Raw genomic sequence first — 16,482 nt, forward strand, 5'->3', positions numbered from 1 at the left:
GCAGGATGATTGGTGGAGAGAGGTAGCACGAGAGTCTGGTTGGATCATTACTTAAATAGTAAACGCCCCAAATCAGCTGATCACCAGAGCAGGGAGATCTTGAAGTGGTAGAGAGGGGGCTGAATGAAGCATATTGAAGGAATGTGTGGGAGAATATAATCAGTCTTCCTGCTTGAGCTTATGCTGAACGCCAATCTGGTAGGGATAATTAAAATAGGTTAAAGAGAGAAAATGCTTTGGTTACAAGATAAACACCCGTTATTGAATAAAAGTTGAGATGTAAAAATATTTTAGAATTAGACTAAAATAAAGGGCAAAAGTGACTGAAATGTGATGAAAAACAGTTGTTAAAATAAAAAGTGACTACTTATTGATTCTAAATCAGCTGCCAAAATGAATGTTGGCCAGCAAGAACTATAGTGAAAACAAACCACAATTTTCTTTCTCCTCAGTTTGAACATGATGCTTTGTAAAATAAGTGTTGAATACATCAGGCTGTTGTTATTACCTAGATAATGTCAATTATCTGAACTTATCTGAAGCACTCTCTTCTTGCTCACACATTTTTATTGGTGCAGTTACAACAAACAGATAAGCTAATCGTGGATATGAACTAATAATTAATTAGAAAAGCATTTAATCTCTGTCCACCTGAGTCATAAGGAAGGTCAAATCATGTGAATGTTTGTCCTGTACAAAAAGTCATGAGCAGCTCTGTTTAGTCACAGCTAGACTGCTTGTGTTACTGCAGCTGGAGTCATGGCGATCAGGTGGATCGTTCTGCTATTTGGTCTGGGTCTGGTACGTACAAGCCTTTACATTTGTGTTCAACAGAAAATCTGTATCTTTCTATGAGAGTCACACATGAGAGTTTCGTGATTCATGAATTTCTCTGTCAATGGACTGAGATTCTTTTTTTCTTTAGGTGACAGCTAAACTATCAGGAGACACAGGTGAGTCACTTTTAAGAAAGCATTTAGTGGTAACTGTCAACAGGGGGACAAAATATAAATGTTTTACAAAGGTAGAATTGAAGTGACACTTCAATCCCTGCAACACAATATGTTGGAAATATCATGGAATCCAATTTTATTATTGATTCCTAATCTGCAGAAACTGATGCTGACGAAGGCTCTGAATGGGACATCTTTAACGTCAATGAAGGTTCGTCGCCTTGTTTTTCATTTTACTCGGTTGTAGAATTGTCCTTCAATTACTCTTTGAGGATTTACATCAACCAAACCAATTTTGACCTTTGCAGCTGCCGGGCTGGACTTGCTGGAGGGAGACATCGAACAGGATGAGGTAAGCTACAGATCCAGAAATCTGCATATCCCATGCTGCTGAAACAAAACTTATAACATGACTGGGTTTGTTATAAATATAATTAATTAATAATTTGGTTCATAGTTTCCTGAAAATATATTCATGATAATAAACACGATCTTTGATGCATCTATATACAGTAATATCTGCTCATTTCTGACAAAACCGGACCATAATTCAGCTCTGAGAACTGATACAACTTAGTCATCATCAGATAACATTTTATAACAAACAGTAGTAATGTTTGTAATTTTAAAGGAGCTTCATCAATAGAGTCATTCCACTGCATGTATAAGAACTGTTTTTTTTTTTAAACTATACACAGTTTTTGTAATTTAACCCTTGAGGTGTCTTTAAATTACTTACACTTAAATTCCTAAGGCCCAAAACAGGTCCTGCTCATTAAATGTAATCTATAAATATCACAACTTAAACATATAGGTGAAGTTTTATGTATACATTTTAAAATGTTTTTATGCCCCTTTTATCTTAAGAAACCCTGATTTTGGCTGCTAAGCCTGGCAAGTGTGAAGTAATTTAAATTAAGTGCAGACTCCCATTATACCCTCAACATGAATTTTGACAATGAACATGAATATTTTAACCACATTCACACTAAAGGTAAAGGCTGAGAGTTTATCATGGGAAAAGCATAATAATAAGTCAGGATTACAGCCATCAAGGAAAGCTCTGTGTGAAAAAAAAGCGTAGTCCCAATTATATATGTTTTTGTGGCCTATGGATGTGTTTATTTTCCTTTATTCCGATCAGACATTTAGCAGAAACTCCATCCTGGGTGATAGGTATCGCTGGCCAACAACAATTCCTTACTACCTGGAGGATAACCTGGGTAAGAAACTCTTCACAGTACTTGTCATAATGTTTTTTTTTGTTTGTCACCAGGTTAGAATGCATGTTTCCATTGTGTTTTTGTCTTACACTTTGTAGAAATGAATGCAAAGGGAGTGATCCTGAAGGCTTTTGAACAGTACAGACTGAAGACCTGCATCGACTTCACACCGTGGAGAGGAGAGAAAAACTACATCTCTGTGTACAAAGGGAGCGGGTGAGCTAAATGCGCAGTACACTTCAACATTGCACAAATTTTCCATATCTTTCTGCTCATTGTTGTGTCCTTTGGCAACCACAAAATAATAACTTTGATTCACATTGAGAGATTCCAGCTAATGAAGGAGCCATTTAAAATCAAATACATGCTACCTCTTCAGCACCACATGAAATTGTCAGTTAGCCGATGAAAACAGCAGAGCATTGAGCATTCAGATAGTATTACCGGAGTTAATGAAAACAAATAAAACACAAAAGAGGAATAAATTAGTCAAAAACTAAAATCTAAGCAAGATGATCAATCACACTTTCTTTCAGGCCACACTTACCCGACACACCCTTGTGTTAAGATATTAAAAAAACATAAAATGAAGCCTTTATTGCTTGTAATAAGAAGACAACTCTTCCAATGTGGCAAGAAAATGTACTTGTTGAGTGTCTTGAAATGAGGGATTTTACATTTGTTTAATTAGTTTTTTTGGCAATTCAATGTTCTATATACCTTGAAGAAGAAGAATAGAATTCTCTGGCACACACAAATACTTAAAGGTTGAAAGAGGACAAAAACACTTGACGCACTTGGGGTAAGGGAGCCGAAATGCATCCAGATCACTGATGACCCTAATGAAGGCCACAAGCTGAAACGTGTTGGGGTCACTGATGACCCGGATGGGGTCGGGTGCCGAAATTCGTCTAGATCCTGGATTACCCTGATAAAGATCAAAAGCCAAAATGCATTGGTCTAATATAGGTAATAAAGATCATATGTCATACTACAAGCTTTTCGACCTTTTTGTTTATGTCTTGAAATACGTTGTTTATCTTGACTTATCAGGAGAAATATCTTTTGACAAGAAAGTAGACCAATCAACTGGCTTGGATTTGAATTTTTCAGGTGTAACCAGAATGTGGTCTCAACTGGATACTTCATGTGTCGTGCTGTGTCTTCTAAATTTACAAAAGCACTACTTGCTCTCAGCAGCTCAATAAAAGTAAAGGCTCACCCCTGCCCATCATGTTTTTGCAATTTTATCTGTTGCCTCACAGTGACCAAACTGCCATAAGACACAATACTAGCTTGACAGGATCAGTCTGAAGGGACTAGGGTTGGGAACCGGAGGGTCACTGAGGGACCAAATTTTCAGGAGCACTCGCTGTTGGCCCCCTCACTGTATGTCCATAGGATCCTGTTTATGCATGTGTGTGTATTTCAGCCTCCATGTGCATTTCCCCTCACAGGATCAATATTCATAACAGCTTGCAAGACTAAAGAGACAGAGTAATTTAAAGTCGAGTATTTATAGCACAATCATATGCGAGTTTAAAAAAGTCAGTCTTTTCAGATGAGATGTATTTTTTATTATCTAAATATAGTCTCCAGGGATTTACAGACCACCTGGTCAAACATGTAGCTTACCTTTTCCCTTCCTCTGTAGATGCTCGTCCTCTGTAGGAAACCAGCACATGGGGAAGCAGCGACTATCCATTGGTAACAACTGTGATCGCCTTGGAACTGTTGAACACGAGTTCCTGCATGCGTTGGGCTTCTGGCACGAGCAGTCCAGAGCTGACCGCGATGATTACGTCAACATTATATGGGACGAAATTACACCTGGTAACATTAACCTGTCACAACTTGAATTACAGCTCTGCACTTACATTTTAAATGTCTGCGACAAATACCACATAACAACAATCATGAAGGTCATGTGTCTCATTGAATGTGTGTATTCTTCTTAGGAAAAGAGCACAACTTTAAAACACGGGATGACACAATGTCCAGCGCTCTTGGCGTTCCCTATGACTACGGCTCTGTGATGCACTACAGCAAGACGTCCTTCAACGCCGGCTCTGAGCCAACCATCGTCACCAAGATCCCCAAGTTCATGGATGTGATTGGTCAGAGGATGGGCTTCAGTGCTAGTGACCTAACAAAGCTCAACCGCCTCTACAACTGCAGTAAGTTATTTCAACCTTTCATTCTGTATTAAACCAAAGGGTTACCCGGCTGCACAAAGCCATACATAAAAATGTAACATGATTACACAGAGGAGTAACACATCTAGCACCTGTTATGCTGTATAAAAGAACTGTAAACACAACTTACAGTCAGACATCTCAGACAAAAAAAAAGACAGCAGACATGTTTTTCATGGTTAGCTCTGTCGCATGTTGATGCAAAAATATCTATGTGGTTGCACTTTTGTTTTTCACATGGTATTATCAGGCAAGGTTGGTGTGTCCCATCAGAAACTTGTACTTTGCTGAGACTTTAAATGCAGGGCAAATAAAAGCCAATAAAATAAAAGCATGAGGGTTTGATAACAGGTTGATCAAAGGTTTACTTATTCAAAGTCTTACATAAACATTAAATAATAAACATTTTATTGAACCTTTTCTTCTCAGCAGGAATATGCTGCAACTGCAAGCAACTTTCATTGTCCAGTTCTGCTTCCTAATTGTATATTAATGATAATTGCTCCGATGTCATTACGCCTTTAGACTTTCATATTGATTCTGCAGAAGTGCAGAGTTGGTTCCCCAGTCTACACACACACACACACACACACACACACACACACACAGACAGACATGCACACATGGACACTACTGAGCTCCTTAGCTGGCTCCGGTGATCCCGTCTCACCTTTGTAATGGCTTCTTAAATACCTCCAACCAAGACAGCAGCAGAGTCTGTAACGTGCAGGCAGACCACCAAACCATAAATGAGCAGTGTTACGCAGAAAGACATGCATACACGGATCAAGTGATCCTTAATCCTGGTTTCAGATTTTTTCTGGCTGATAACATATGCTACTTTAAGGTGACCTTAAAGAACCAACTCTCATGATTAAAATGGTCTAATTAAATATCCTATAAGTACATTGGTTAAATTGTAATAATTCTATAGAGATAAATACATCTGATGGCCATTTGCCAAAAAAAAGTTTTTTTCAAGGACCTTATTGCAGGAGGCAGGAGCAGACTTAAATCAGATAATTATCCACCATCAATTATAATGTGATATATATATATATTTATATAGCATAGCATTCCTGATAATGAGAAAAGTGTAAACAAAGGAAACAAGTCTCGCAGTGACGCTGCATATGTTTTCTATTCACAGCCAAGTCTTCTACGTTTGTGGACAGCTGTGACTTCGAGGAGGACAACATCTGTGGCATGATTCAGAGTCCTGGACACAGACAGTGGACACAAAGTAGTTCTGTGAGCGGAGGGCCACAGACCGACTTCTCTAACATGGGCCAGTGCAAAGGTAGTCTGTGTCGTCATGGTTATGGCAAATCCTGGTTATTTACCTCAAAATTAGACACAAGTGTCAAGATGTGTGCAAGTTGTGCTTATTAGAAGAAATCAAGGGTCAGTAATTCATTGAGTCTTACTTAGATTCAATCTCAGATTAAAGTAGATCTATTCTGCTGATCCACACTTACATACATAGAGTATACAAGTTTTTTTAAAGCACGATATAGATACACTGTTTTTAGTGTAATCCTCGATGTTGTTTCCTGCTTCTCTGAACGAAACGTAACAAGAACTTTGTGAGATTTTGCGAGAACCTGATGTCAGAAAGATGTTTTTGAGCTGCACATCTCAAAAGTCTACTCAACAGGTGTCCCTGGGTGACATGATTAATGATGAATGTGAGTTTAATAGAGATCTATAAAGACATCTTTTTAGGGACTGAGGAATGACAAACATTGAAACGTTCTCTCAGTGTTTAGAAGTGTGTGACTCACACCACTTGACTTGTTTACTTTTTCATGCAGCTCTGAACGGGTAGTTTGTTGGGGTTGTGATTTGTTTTCACCCAGCCCTCCTGGGCTCTTTAGAAACACTGTGGCCTTTGTCTAGTAGGCCTTGTTCAAATTGCACCTCCTGTTTGTGGTTTCATTTTTGCCAGTCTGAACACAAAAAGCTACATGAGATGTGATTTTATTTAAATCTGACCACTTTACGAACTTTACGATACCCAGCTTCAGCCCACCTCCGAATCACTACAAAAAATATAGAAAACGTTTAATTTTACACCAAAAAAGGTTTCTTATGTTAGAGTAAGGGTTAGGGATATTTAAATGAACTGAAGATAGAGACCCAACAGTGCACACAAAATTAAATATGTCTGATAAGAAAAAAACAGTAAATCCCCCCAATTAGAGTGACTGAATGACTTGTGAGTTGAATAATTGATTGATGACGATTCTGCAAAGACGGGCGGGGATGGGGAGGTGCAGGGGCAAAGACAAAGAGTTTACATATTTTGTATTTATTTGTGTAGAATAAGCCCCTTGAGATGTACCATCTCGTTTTCAAGGGGGTCCTAACATAATACAATTTACAAAATGATAAAAAAAATTATGAAAAATTGACAGTTAACAGTTGAAAAGAAAAAAAGAACAGAAGAAATTAATAAAAATAAATCTAAAAGACAAGACAACAAGCCAAAACCAAACAAAATAAATGAACAAATACACAAACATACAACAAACTGCAACTCACTAAAAATAAAACAGAGTAGCAAATGAAAAACATTAAAACCAAGTGGTGACCAAAATGGCCTAGAGTAACAGAGGACAAAATATTTGAGGATCCAAAATAAACAAATGACGATGAAAAGGGGGAGCAGAGTGAGGATAGGCTGACATTGAGGTAGGAATCATGCTGTTGGTTGGTCAATAGGCCCAAGGAAATGACAGCAGAAATATGAGTGCACTTTAAACACATTTTTGGTTTATTGTCCGATTAGCAGTTATATAAAATAAAAGCTCATGTTCTTCTTATCTTATCTGTTTGCTATCTGAAGATATTTTCAAAATAAAGGTTCCTGATGTGATATGACATAACTTGTACTCTGAGCCTCGTTTGAAGTTTCACGATAAGTCCTGATTTACTAAGAATTTATTAGACACAATTTATGTCGGTTGATTCCTTTGGTTGTTAATCAAGTAGAGACAGAACTTTATGATTTACTTAACTGGCAGGATATCAGCGCTTCAATCATACAACTCTATCTCCAGTAATATGAGTAAACCCTGCAGCCAAACATGAACCCATGTTGTCCCTCCCCATCTTCAGGGAAAGGCTACTTCATGCACTTCAGCTCGGCCTCTGCTGAGCCCGGGGAGCGAGCATTTCTGGAGAGTCGCTGGCTTTACCCCAAACCTGGAGCACAGTGTCTGCAGTTCTTCCTTTACAACAGCGGGGCAGCTGACGATGTTCTCAATATCTGGGTGAGAGAATACAATGAGGCCAACCCCAGCGGCAAAATGAAGCTCTTCAAGAGTATTTCAGGTAATAAATGAAACAACATGTCACTCACAAGAAAGACAATCAATAACAGGACCTAAAGGATAGAAACACGTTTCATCACAGGGCGTGTTTGCTTTTCACGGACAAATGTGGGTGTGACAACTTTTAAAACACTCAAGCAGGTTAGACAACATTTGCAAAACAATGCAACTGAAATAAGTCTCCCGAGTATAAATAAAGGTTGAGTGAATACATTTTAAAGAAATAAAAAAATATGAATTGCATGCACCTGCAAAATAAATGCGTCATTTAAGCAGTCCCTTTCATGATACAGCTGATAAGCACAAAATGAAAATACAGGAAGACAAATATGTATGATAATTAATAATGATAATATATATATATATATATATATATATATATATATATATATATATATATATATGGTATTTAGTTGCAAAAGCACACTTTCTCAAAAAACTTAAAGAAATCCATCGCATAACATATTTAATTTAGAAAAATCATTTAATTATAAAATCTCATTCAAGGGCAGAGGAAAGTCTCTCTGGAGGATTTTAATGTCATATTTAAGCATGCCAGCTTTTTGTCCAATACATGTGACGCTACAGTGGTATGATTACGAATAGTTTCAGACTTGTTACATACTGTTCTCTTTACAGGGGGTGTCATGGGCTCCTGGGAGCTGCAGAACATCAATCTGAATATATCACAGAAGTCACGTGTTGTGTTTGAGGGTGTGCGGGGAAACGGTGCATCAAAAGGGGGTTTCTCTCTGGATGACATCAACCTATCATCCACCAAGTGCCCTCAGCACATCTGGCACATCCGCAACATCACCCGCCTGATGGCCACCACATCGGTGGGAAGTAAACTGTACAGCCCTCGCTTCCTGTCTCCAGCAGGTTACTCCTACCAGGTAAACGCCCTTCATATCCGATTTTCTGATTTTACTCTACAATTACAGCATTCACTCAGATGACAGATGAGTGGATGATAGCAATTGATAAGAAAACATTAACTGGTACTGCATTGGATCATGAATTATTATTAAAGAAATTGAGTTGTTATGGGTTTGAAACATCTGCTGTTGCATTTATTAAAAGTTATCTCACCAACAGGGAATACACTATACATTTTCATTTTCTGTTTTCTGTAAATCTTTCTAAAGTAAGAGCTATCAGTTATGGAGTGCCTCAGGGAAGTTGTTAAGGACCACTTTTATTTTCAATTTTCACAAATTCTTTACATTTAATTTTAGAGCATGCCACTGTGGCGAGATATGAAGATGTATATACAGTATATATGGTACAAACACGTAGAAGTTAGTACAATCTTAAACAAGTGATTGAAGTTAATTTAAGAATGGGTTGTGATCAAAAAACTAGCTATCAATACAGAAAAAAAAAAGTATGGTACGAGGCTCAAAATATGTATTAAAAGCAGCTCCCAGCTGTGTAAACTGGTACAGTTATTGAACAGGTAACAGAAGCAAAGTCATTGGGGATTATTGTTGATTGTAAAATGTCCAGGAACAGCCAAATTAAGCAAATGGTATTAAAAAATGGGCAGGAGCATCGCTGATGTAAGGCACTTAAGTTAAGTTCATACAACTATTGACATGGAGAATATGCAAATATTGAGCAGCTGTATGTATAAGACAATTTTTGAGTTTGAGCTGTTTGTGTTACATTGGTTATGTCATTGTTGTCATTAGTATAGTCAGTTGTTGTGTTGTACTTTTATGTCATTGAATGAAATATTGTCAATGAAGAAAAGGAGAAGCTAATGGGGATGTTAACAAATAAACAATAAAACATTATTTGTTGTATGTTTGGCAATTAGGCGTGGTCAGTAACGAGGGCTTACTTAGGTTAATTTTAATCTGCAACGCCACCTAGGGGAATTTTTTTAATAGGAAATGACCCCCAGAAAAGAGCACTCTTAACATGAAACAGAAAAAGTCACACAAGTTCAAAAACACTCGAACAGAGACAATTGCACCTTTGGTTATTGCAAGGTCTCTAGGGGAAGGATCCTATAGTTACACGTGAAAAACCACGCACCATCTGCATTGACAATGAAGTGCACTACTGTACAGGGAAGTGAAGGGACCGCTACCAGAGACTCAGTCAGCAGGAGCTCAGCAGTACACAACAAAAGTAAAGTAGACAGAAGACTAATTTGATAAATCTACTTTGTGTCTCTAATTACTGCTCATACACACAGACGCCTTTACGCACATTATTACTTAAATTAAAGAAAGGGAGCTAGTCGTCAAAAAATCGCAGAGAAAGGACGTTCCAACCTGTTTAAGATAACAAAAATACTTTCACATTGAGCCATCAATGAGCCAGTGCACATGTATTTCAAGGTAGTGGTTCATACATTTCTTTGATGAAGTACTCTGACTGGTTCCTCCAAAGTACCCAGCCTTAACTTTGACTCTTTGTTCTGTAGGTAGGTGTGTACCTTAATGGAAGAAGCAACCGTCCAGGCTACATGGGCGCCTACTTCCACCTGACCTCAGGCCCCAATGACCATAAACTCAAGTGGCCGTGTCCATGGCAAATGGCAACTATGGCCCTGATGGATCAGCAGTCTGATGTCAGACAGCATATGAACATGCACAGGATGGTCTCCACTGATCCTGACAAAATGTCTTCTGATGGTAAGAGAATCGGTATTCTTTTCCCAAAATAGTATTGCCTACTCTGTCCTTCGATACACCCTTAAAAAAAAGGACTTTAACCCAGGAGACTGCAGTTGTTGTTCTCTTTAGTTAATCAGCTGTTAATGTTTACTCAATATTTTAACACAAACCACGATCATTTCCTGAACCTCGCTTAATAGTTTCTGTGCCTAAACTAAAATAAGTAAGGGGCTGAAATGAGATGAGATTAGCTGGGAAAGGAACCAACCTCTTTTTTAAAAAAATGTCCTTGTAAGAAGCAAAATTCAAGGAAATGAGTATCAGTCAATCATACCACAGTAACTTCACAGATTAGTAAAGTAGGATTGACTGCAGTTTTTCCTGTTAGTGAAACACAGAATTACACCTCTTCCAGGCTCTGAGTACTACTGGGATGATCCAAGGAAGGTGGGCTCAAAGGTCACTGCTTCAGATGGCAGCTCTTACTATCGAGGCCCGGGCTACGGAACAAGTACCTACATCACCCACAGCAGGCTGAAGAGCAGAAGCTACATCAAAGGAGACGATGCCTACTTCCTCTTCAGTCTAGAAGGTGTGTAGAGTCATCCCAACATCAGACGTGACCGCAATTCAAGAACAACTCTTCAGTATAATCTTATCTCTGTTTGTCCTCAGACATTTCCGATCTGCTGGAGACTCAGCAGCTTCCTGATACAAAACAGATGAAGGCTGCAGACCATGGTGCACCTCAGGGAGCAGCGAATGGCTCCACGATGGTCACAGCTATAGCAGGTACAGTGGGGGCAGCCATGTTGGTTCTTACCGTGCTGATTGTAGCAAATGCCAGGAGGATGAGAAGAGAGGGAGGAGGACAGAGACAACGGGAGAGTGACCTGGCTGTGATCATAGAGGACATTCCAGGATTCATGAGCGTAAGTGTAAATTCACTATTAAAGACCATAGAAATCCAGACATACATTATTACAGAAAAACATTTGAAAAAAAAAAAAAAACTATTTCAAAGTGCTGCTCTAGGCATGAAGAGGGGAAAATGAAAGAAGGGAGCCTGAAGAAGAGGGGGATCACAAAGGATGATGTCATGTTTGTAACGTTAATTTCTATTTCATTACAGGAGCAGACAACAAAAGGTTTACCATCCTCGTTCACTGCTTGAAGTCTGACCTAGAAAAAAAGTCAAGAGAGTTCGTTGAACTCTACAACTGTTCATTCAGATTCTCACCTGAACGTGTGAAAGAAATAAAAAATCTTTTAATGCAAGTGTATATACATTATTTACAGCTTTACAGAGAAACATGTCTGGCAAAAAATCCAAAGTAAAGGTGTTTCTGGCATCATTATGACATAAGATCTTAGAATGAGTTGTAACTATTAGAAACTAACACTAAGAGGTATTGTAAAATGATCAATGCTGAGTGACAAATTATCTTGAATTCCTTAAGGGCAGGGTAGGTAATTTTCGAAAAACTAGCATGATTTTGAAAGTAGCATTCCCTCCGTGCTCCATTTTCACCTTTCTCTGTACTCCCTCAAAAGCCCCGCCCCCACTTACTGTACATGCACTATTATCAAACTGTATCATATCCATGCATAAATATAAACATTTTATTTTGTCCTAAGCAGACATTCATGCAAAATAATACAATTGAAAAAAAACATTTAAACGATTTTACGGCACATTTCTAAAATGTATTTCCCCATAATATCATCAAACTTTACTTCCCTTTATGCAGTCTACGGGCTAAAATGCGTAGATTCAATAGTCTTATCTCTGGGCTCAAAGTGTGGTCCAGAGCAGGGTTTCTTAACCATGGGGCCCTTCGAGCGCCACCTGCAGGGCTGCGAGGGGATAATATGTTTGCATCTGTGGGCCGTAAGGGCCGTGATCCTTGGCCTGCAATATACTCTCCGACCACCAGAGGCAGTAACACGCCAGTTAGAAGTAGGCCTACATCACGAGAAGGAGAAGAATATTTAGCTTAACGTCTATGGAGAAGTCTCAACTCTGCCAGGTGACTACCCTGAGGCCCCGTTTACACGGAGACGCTATAGACTGGTGTAGTTTTGAGTCCTAAAACCAGGAAGTGAGTTAGCGTTTTAGCGCCATGGGTTCCTAACTCTAAAAGTCAATGGGGATTTTGAATGGGTTTGTGTTTAGACGCCTGAAATAAGGTCTGTGGTTAACACAAGCTGAAGAGATGTTGACATTTTGTTAGACGAGAAAAACTACGTTACCTAAGACCCCACTTGTGACTTTTAAAGTTTTAACGCAAACTTTAAACGGCGGTTGCTAACGAGTAGCTAACTGAAACTACAGTGGTTGTCACAGACATTAAACGTCATCACGCCGGGAACTCTCTCCCTAATCCTCCTTACAGTCTCTAGTCATGTTTTTCAGTGCTCTTGCAAATATTAGGTTAATAAACAACTTATTAAGCTAACGTTTAGCTATCTTGTCAAATCCACTGATTAGATCGATGAAGCATAATGGTCGTGACGTCATTATAAATCGACCGCGGTGTAGTTCGCTAGCGCATAACGTTAGCTTTTTACTTCTCTCGGCTGCATTAACTCTTCAAACTTCATATAAATGATGTTCATCTGTAAAGATTATCCCGCTGAACAAAACAGCTACGCGTCAGAAACGTGTTTGACACAGAGCTTATTTTCTGCAATGAAGCAAAATCCAATTCAAAAATCCCATAGGCGAATTTCCGAAGGAACCGCCGGCGCCATTTTTTCGGATTGGCCTACAAAAATACGTCATTATTACACCAGTCTATGACAGAAACGCATCGAAACAACCCCACTCCGGATTCGAAGTACAGACCGTCTACACGGCAGGTCTTGCCTGAGTGAAAACGATTAGTGGGCAGTGGACTTTACAACGCGACAAGTGCAACACTCAGCAGTATAACCACTTCCTCCACAACATCCTTCTCAGCGGCTAGTTCTCCCAAGTCTTACTTACATGCTGCGTATGGTCGCCCTGTGCTTGGGTAAAGGTTGAACTATTTGTCGCAAGTATTCGATGCTCTTTCGGCGGCGACATACACGATGTATCATATCAAGGTTCTGTTTTAAAAGACGATACAACGCGAATAGCTGCTGAAGCACATAGCCGCCACCATTGTTGTTTGTTTGTTCTCGACTACTGCACATGTCCAAATGTTTCGTCTTACTGTCACAGCGTCTCCGTGTAAACGGGGCCTGAATCTGAATGGAAACGGAGAGGTCCTTAAAACGAAAAAATGACTGCAACAGGGGCAGCGCTACACAAAACAGAATGCTCTTTTTAATTTAAACAAATCTACCTAACTTCATTGAGCACCTATTTTTTATTGCTTTTGTTGCTAAGTTTATATTGTGTTACTTATTTGACAAACATGAGCAAAATTAATTAAATGATCTCAACTTGTGCAAGGTTTTATGCATAATTAGCCTATGTATAGGTTCATATATTGATTAAAAAACATACAAATGAAGAACAGTATTCATTATTACAACATAGACACAAATAGCTATTAAATAAAAATGACCGCAAAAGTTAAATCAGAACCATTCACTCGATTGGGCCCCAGACTACCTTGCCCTGAAAATGTTGGGCCCCAAGGTCAAAAAGGTTAAGAAACCCTGCTCTAAACCAAATAATTGTATAGTAGCAATATCTAACACTTAGTATACACCTCGACATGAACTGGTGGAGAGCTGATGGGTTTAGTATAAAATGATTTCAGACCTATTTTTCTAATGTTCAAGATAAGTGACAGGTCTTCCTTTAAACTACTTTTCTGTGACAAGAATATTCTGTATTTGAGTCCAACGATGGTGCTACGTTTACATTATGTCCACCATTACAGCTTCTATTCATTCACTCACTTAACACAAACGCATCACACAAACATCAGACCCAGTCAAGCATCTTTTTTTATTAGGAGATACTCGGACACAACAAAAGAGTGCCATGACTCCCTCTCAACAGAGAAGGCTGGAGCATGGAAAAAAAACAAAAAACTCACGTAGATGGGAACATATAGTCACATCTTCCTTTCAGCAGATTGTGACACAAACATTTTTTTCATTCAGTTCAGTGGGACATTACAAATAAAGGACTTGTTACAGGGGTTGGATTAACACAAAGACAACAAAAATTAAAAAGAACATTTCAATCCTAATGTTTTATATTGAAACAAAAAACATTTATTTTGCTAATTAGAGTTTGCCACTTTTTAAAAACGTTTTAAAATCAATCTTTTGCACGACACTCAACAAACTGGTCACCAATGAAACAGTGGTTATGATTGTCTTTGATGATGATTAAAGAAAGACTGTGCAACGTTTGACATAATACAGCAGGCTGTGTTGTTGTCAGACTCGGGTTTACACCCTGGACAGGAAGGCTGACTCCTCCTTCTGTATGAAGCTGTTTTTGTCAAAGACTTGAGAAAAGAAGAACGTACTCACTGCTTATTTAAATATAATGTAAGCAGTTTAGATCAAGCTCATCCTGTGCCACTTTACATGCAATGTGCAGCAACAAGCTCAAAACTACAGTGTACTAACATTAGCCTGCTAACACAACAACAGAAGCTACAGGCTACAGCAGCTCGAGCCAAGGACAATTGTGTCCGCTCTAAACTCCTTGGTGCAAACACTAGTGGAGGGGGGCTGGAGGTGTGTTGCAGGAGGAGAGCGGAGGAGTTTGTTTTGGTATCTGATGGCCCAAAGAACAGACGTCACGGGTCCCTCTGTCTCAGCTGTCGGAGGCACTTGCAGGCATAGCTCATTTTAGATCAGAAAGTCACAAATTCTTCTGCAGACTTGTCATTTCAGATAATCAGACTGTGAATGTTTATACATGTGCAAGTGCTCCTGCTGATTGATTTATTTTATTTCCGTTGTTTGATTGTTCCATAAAAATGTTGCACATTTTTGTGCAGCTCAATATTTACTGGTTATAAAATGGTGGTGATCCATATTTAGGTTGAAATCACTGATTTAGTTCCCCAGGTGGAGCAGAGGGTCTTAGATTTAATATAAATGTGATATTTAAAGCCGCATTAAAACAGCTTTCAAATGAGCAATGAATCAAAGGGCTAAGTGTGATGTAGTTGAGTTTTCTTCTAACTTGGTGTTGTTTGGCTTTCGGCCACAGATCGGTCAATTATGACACAATTGCCAAGAAAAACGGAAAGTGTGTCGAGCATGTGGAATCACCGCTCTGATGGTTTAACTTTCAGTACTTGGCTGATATGTTTCACATTCACTGCTGGAACAACTCGAAAATTGACGATACTTCACTTTTTCTCATCTGTCGTGTTCAGAGTTTCAGCTTCGACTCTCGTGTGCTTTGTTATCAAGAATGGACCGTACAGACTGCGACCTGCTGGCTGCTCTTTTGCATATTGACTCTTCAGTTCATCACTGACTGATTATAGATGAACAGAGATTGCCTGGAAAGCTAACACACACACACACACACACACACACACACACACACACACACACACACACACACACACACACACACACACACACACACACACACACACACACACACACACACACACACACACACACACACACACACACACACACACACTGTGTTGGAGGAAAATAGTCTGACACATTTCATGTACTCAGGAAGACAGCTTGAAAAAAACAAACAATTATAAACGCTGCCTCCAACATTTTTAACAGCTTGTTACTGCTACATTAACCTTTACATAAGCGCACACACACCTGGTCAAAAGAATCTCTAATTCACAATGTGCTGAAACTTGCAGGCCTTGATCTGTCGGTGAACAAAGTACAACTACAACTGTGAGTGAGCGAACCACAGAAAGGACAAAGAAATGTCACTTTGGAGAACAAAGTGACTTAAAGCTTCACTTTGACTTCACATTGTCAGACACAGGTCGCAGTGAGGAGTCATTGTTTCAAGAAAAGGAAGACCTTCAACCAAAAGCATTTACAGAGTCCTCTTTATAACACCGCCTTTCAGAAAAGTTGAAGGATTTTCAACTTGAGCGCTCGGAAGTTGCCGCACGAAAAAGGCAGACAACGAGGAAAAAAAGACGCTGGGCGCTATACTTTCTGTCCTCAATGAAGGATACGATTGAAAAAAA

The 16,482-nt window shown here is 39.0% G+C and overlaps 1 protein-coding gene across 2 annotated transcripts; it reads left to right on the plus strand.

Annotated features, from left to right (window-relative positions):
* Positions 1 to 687: 687 nt before the first annotated feature.
* Positions 688 to 11,614, plus strand: mep1ba (meprin A subunit beta a). 2 transcript variants are annotated; one of them, XM_079350049.1, is made up of 15 exons: positions 688 to 801; positions 926 to 953; positions 1,114 to 1,164; positions 1,262 to 1,305; positions 2,098 to 2,176; positions 2,275 to 2,377; positions 3,831 to 4,009; positions 4,135 to 4,353; positions 5,522 to 5,671; positions 7,492 to 7,707; positions 8,346 to 8,602; positions 10,144 to 10,354; positions 10,752 to 10,928; positions 11,012 to 11,268; positions 11,469 to 11,614. In XM_079350049.1, the coding sequence occupies exons 1-15, from the start codon at positions 760 to 762 to the stop codon at positions 11,508 to 11,510; spliced, it is 2,055 nt and encodes a 684-aa protein (XP_079206175.1). In that variant the 5' UTR covers positions 688 to 759; the 3' UTR covers positions 11,511 to 11,614. The 2 variants fall into 2 exon arrangements, with proteins under 2 accessions (XP_079206175.1, XP_079206174.1); XM_079350048.1 differs by having other exon boundaries at positions 690 to 801; positions 2,275 to 2,392.
* The last annotated feature ends 4,868 nt before the right edge of the window (positions 11,615 to 16,482 follow it).

The sequence above is a fragment of the Symphodus melops genome (genome assembly GCF_947650265.1).
Source record: "Symphodus melops genome assembly, chromosome: 8".
Lineage (NCBI taxonomy): Eukaryota > Metazoa > Chordata > Actinopteri > Labriformes > Labridae > Symphodus > Symphodus melops.

Bases quoted from the DNA above. Each gene is read 5' to 3' on its own strand.
- mep1ba (XM_079350048.1), top strand. From the start codon at position 760: ATGGCGATCAGGTGGATCGTTCTGCTATTTGGTCTGGGTCTG. The intron at 1,306-2,097 runs GTAAGCTACAGA...TATTCCGATCAG, and splicing joins GAGACATCGAACAGGATGAG to ACATTTAGCAGAAACTCCAT. The intron at 8,603-10,143 runs GTAAACGCCCTT...TTTGTTCTGTAG, and splicing joins CAGCAGGTTACTCCTACCAG to GTAGGTGTGTACCTTAATGG.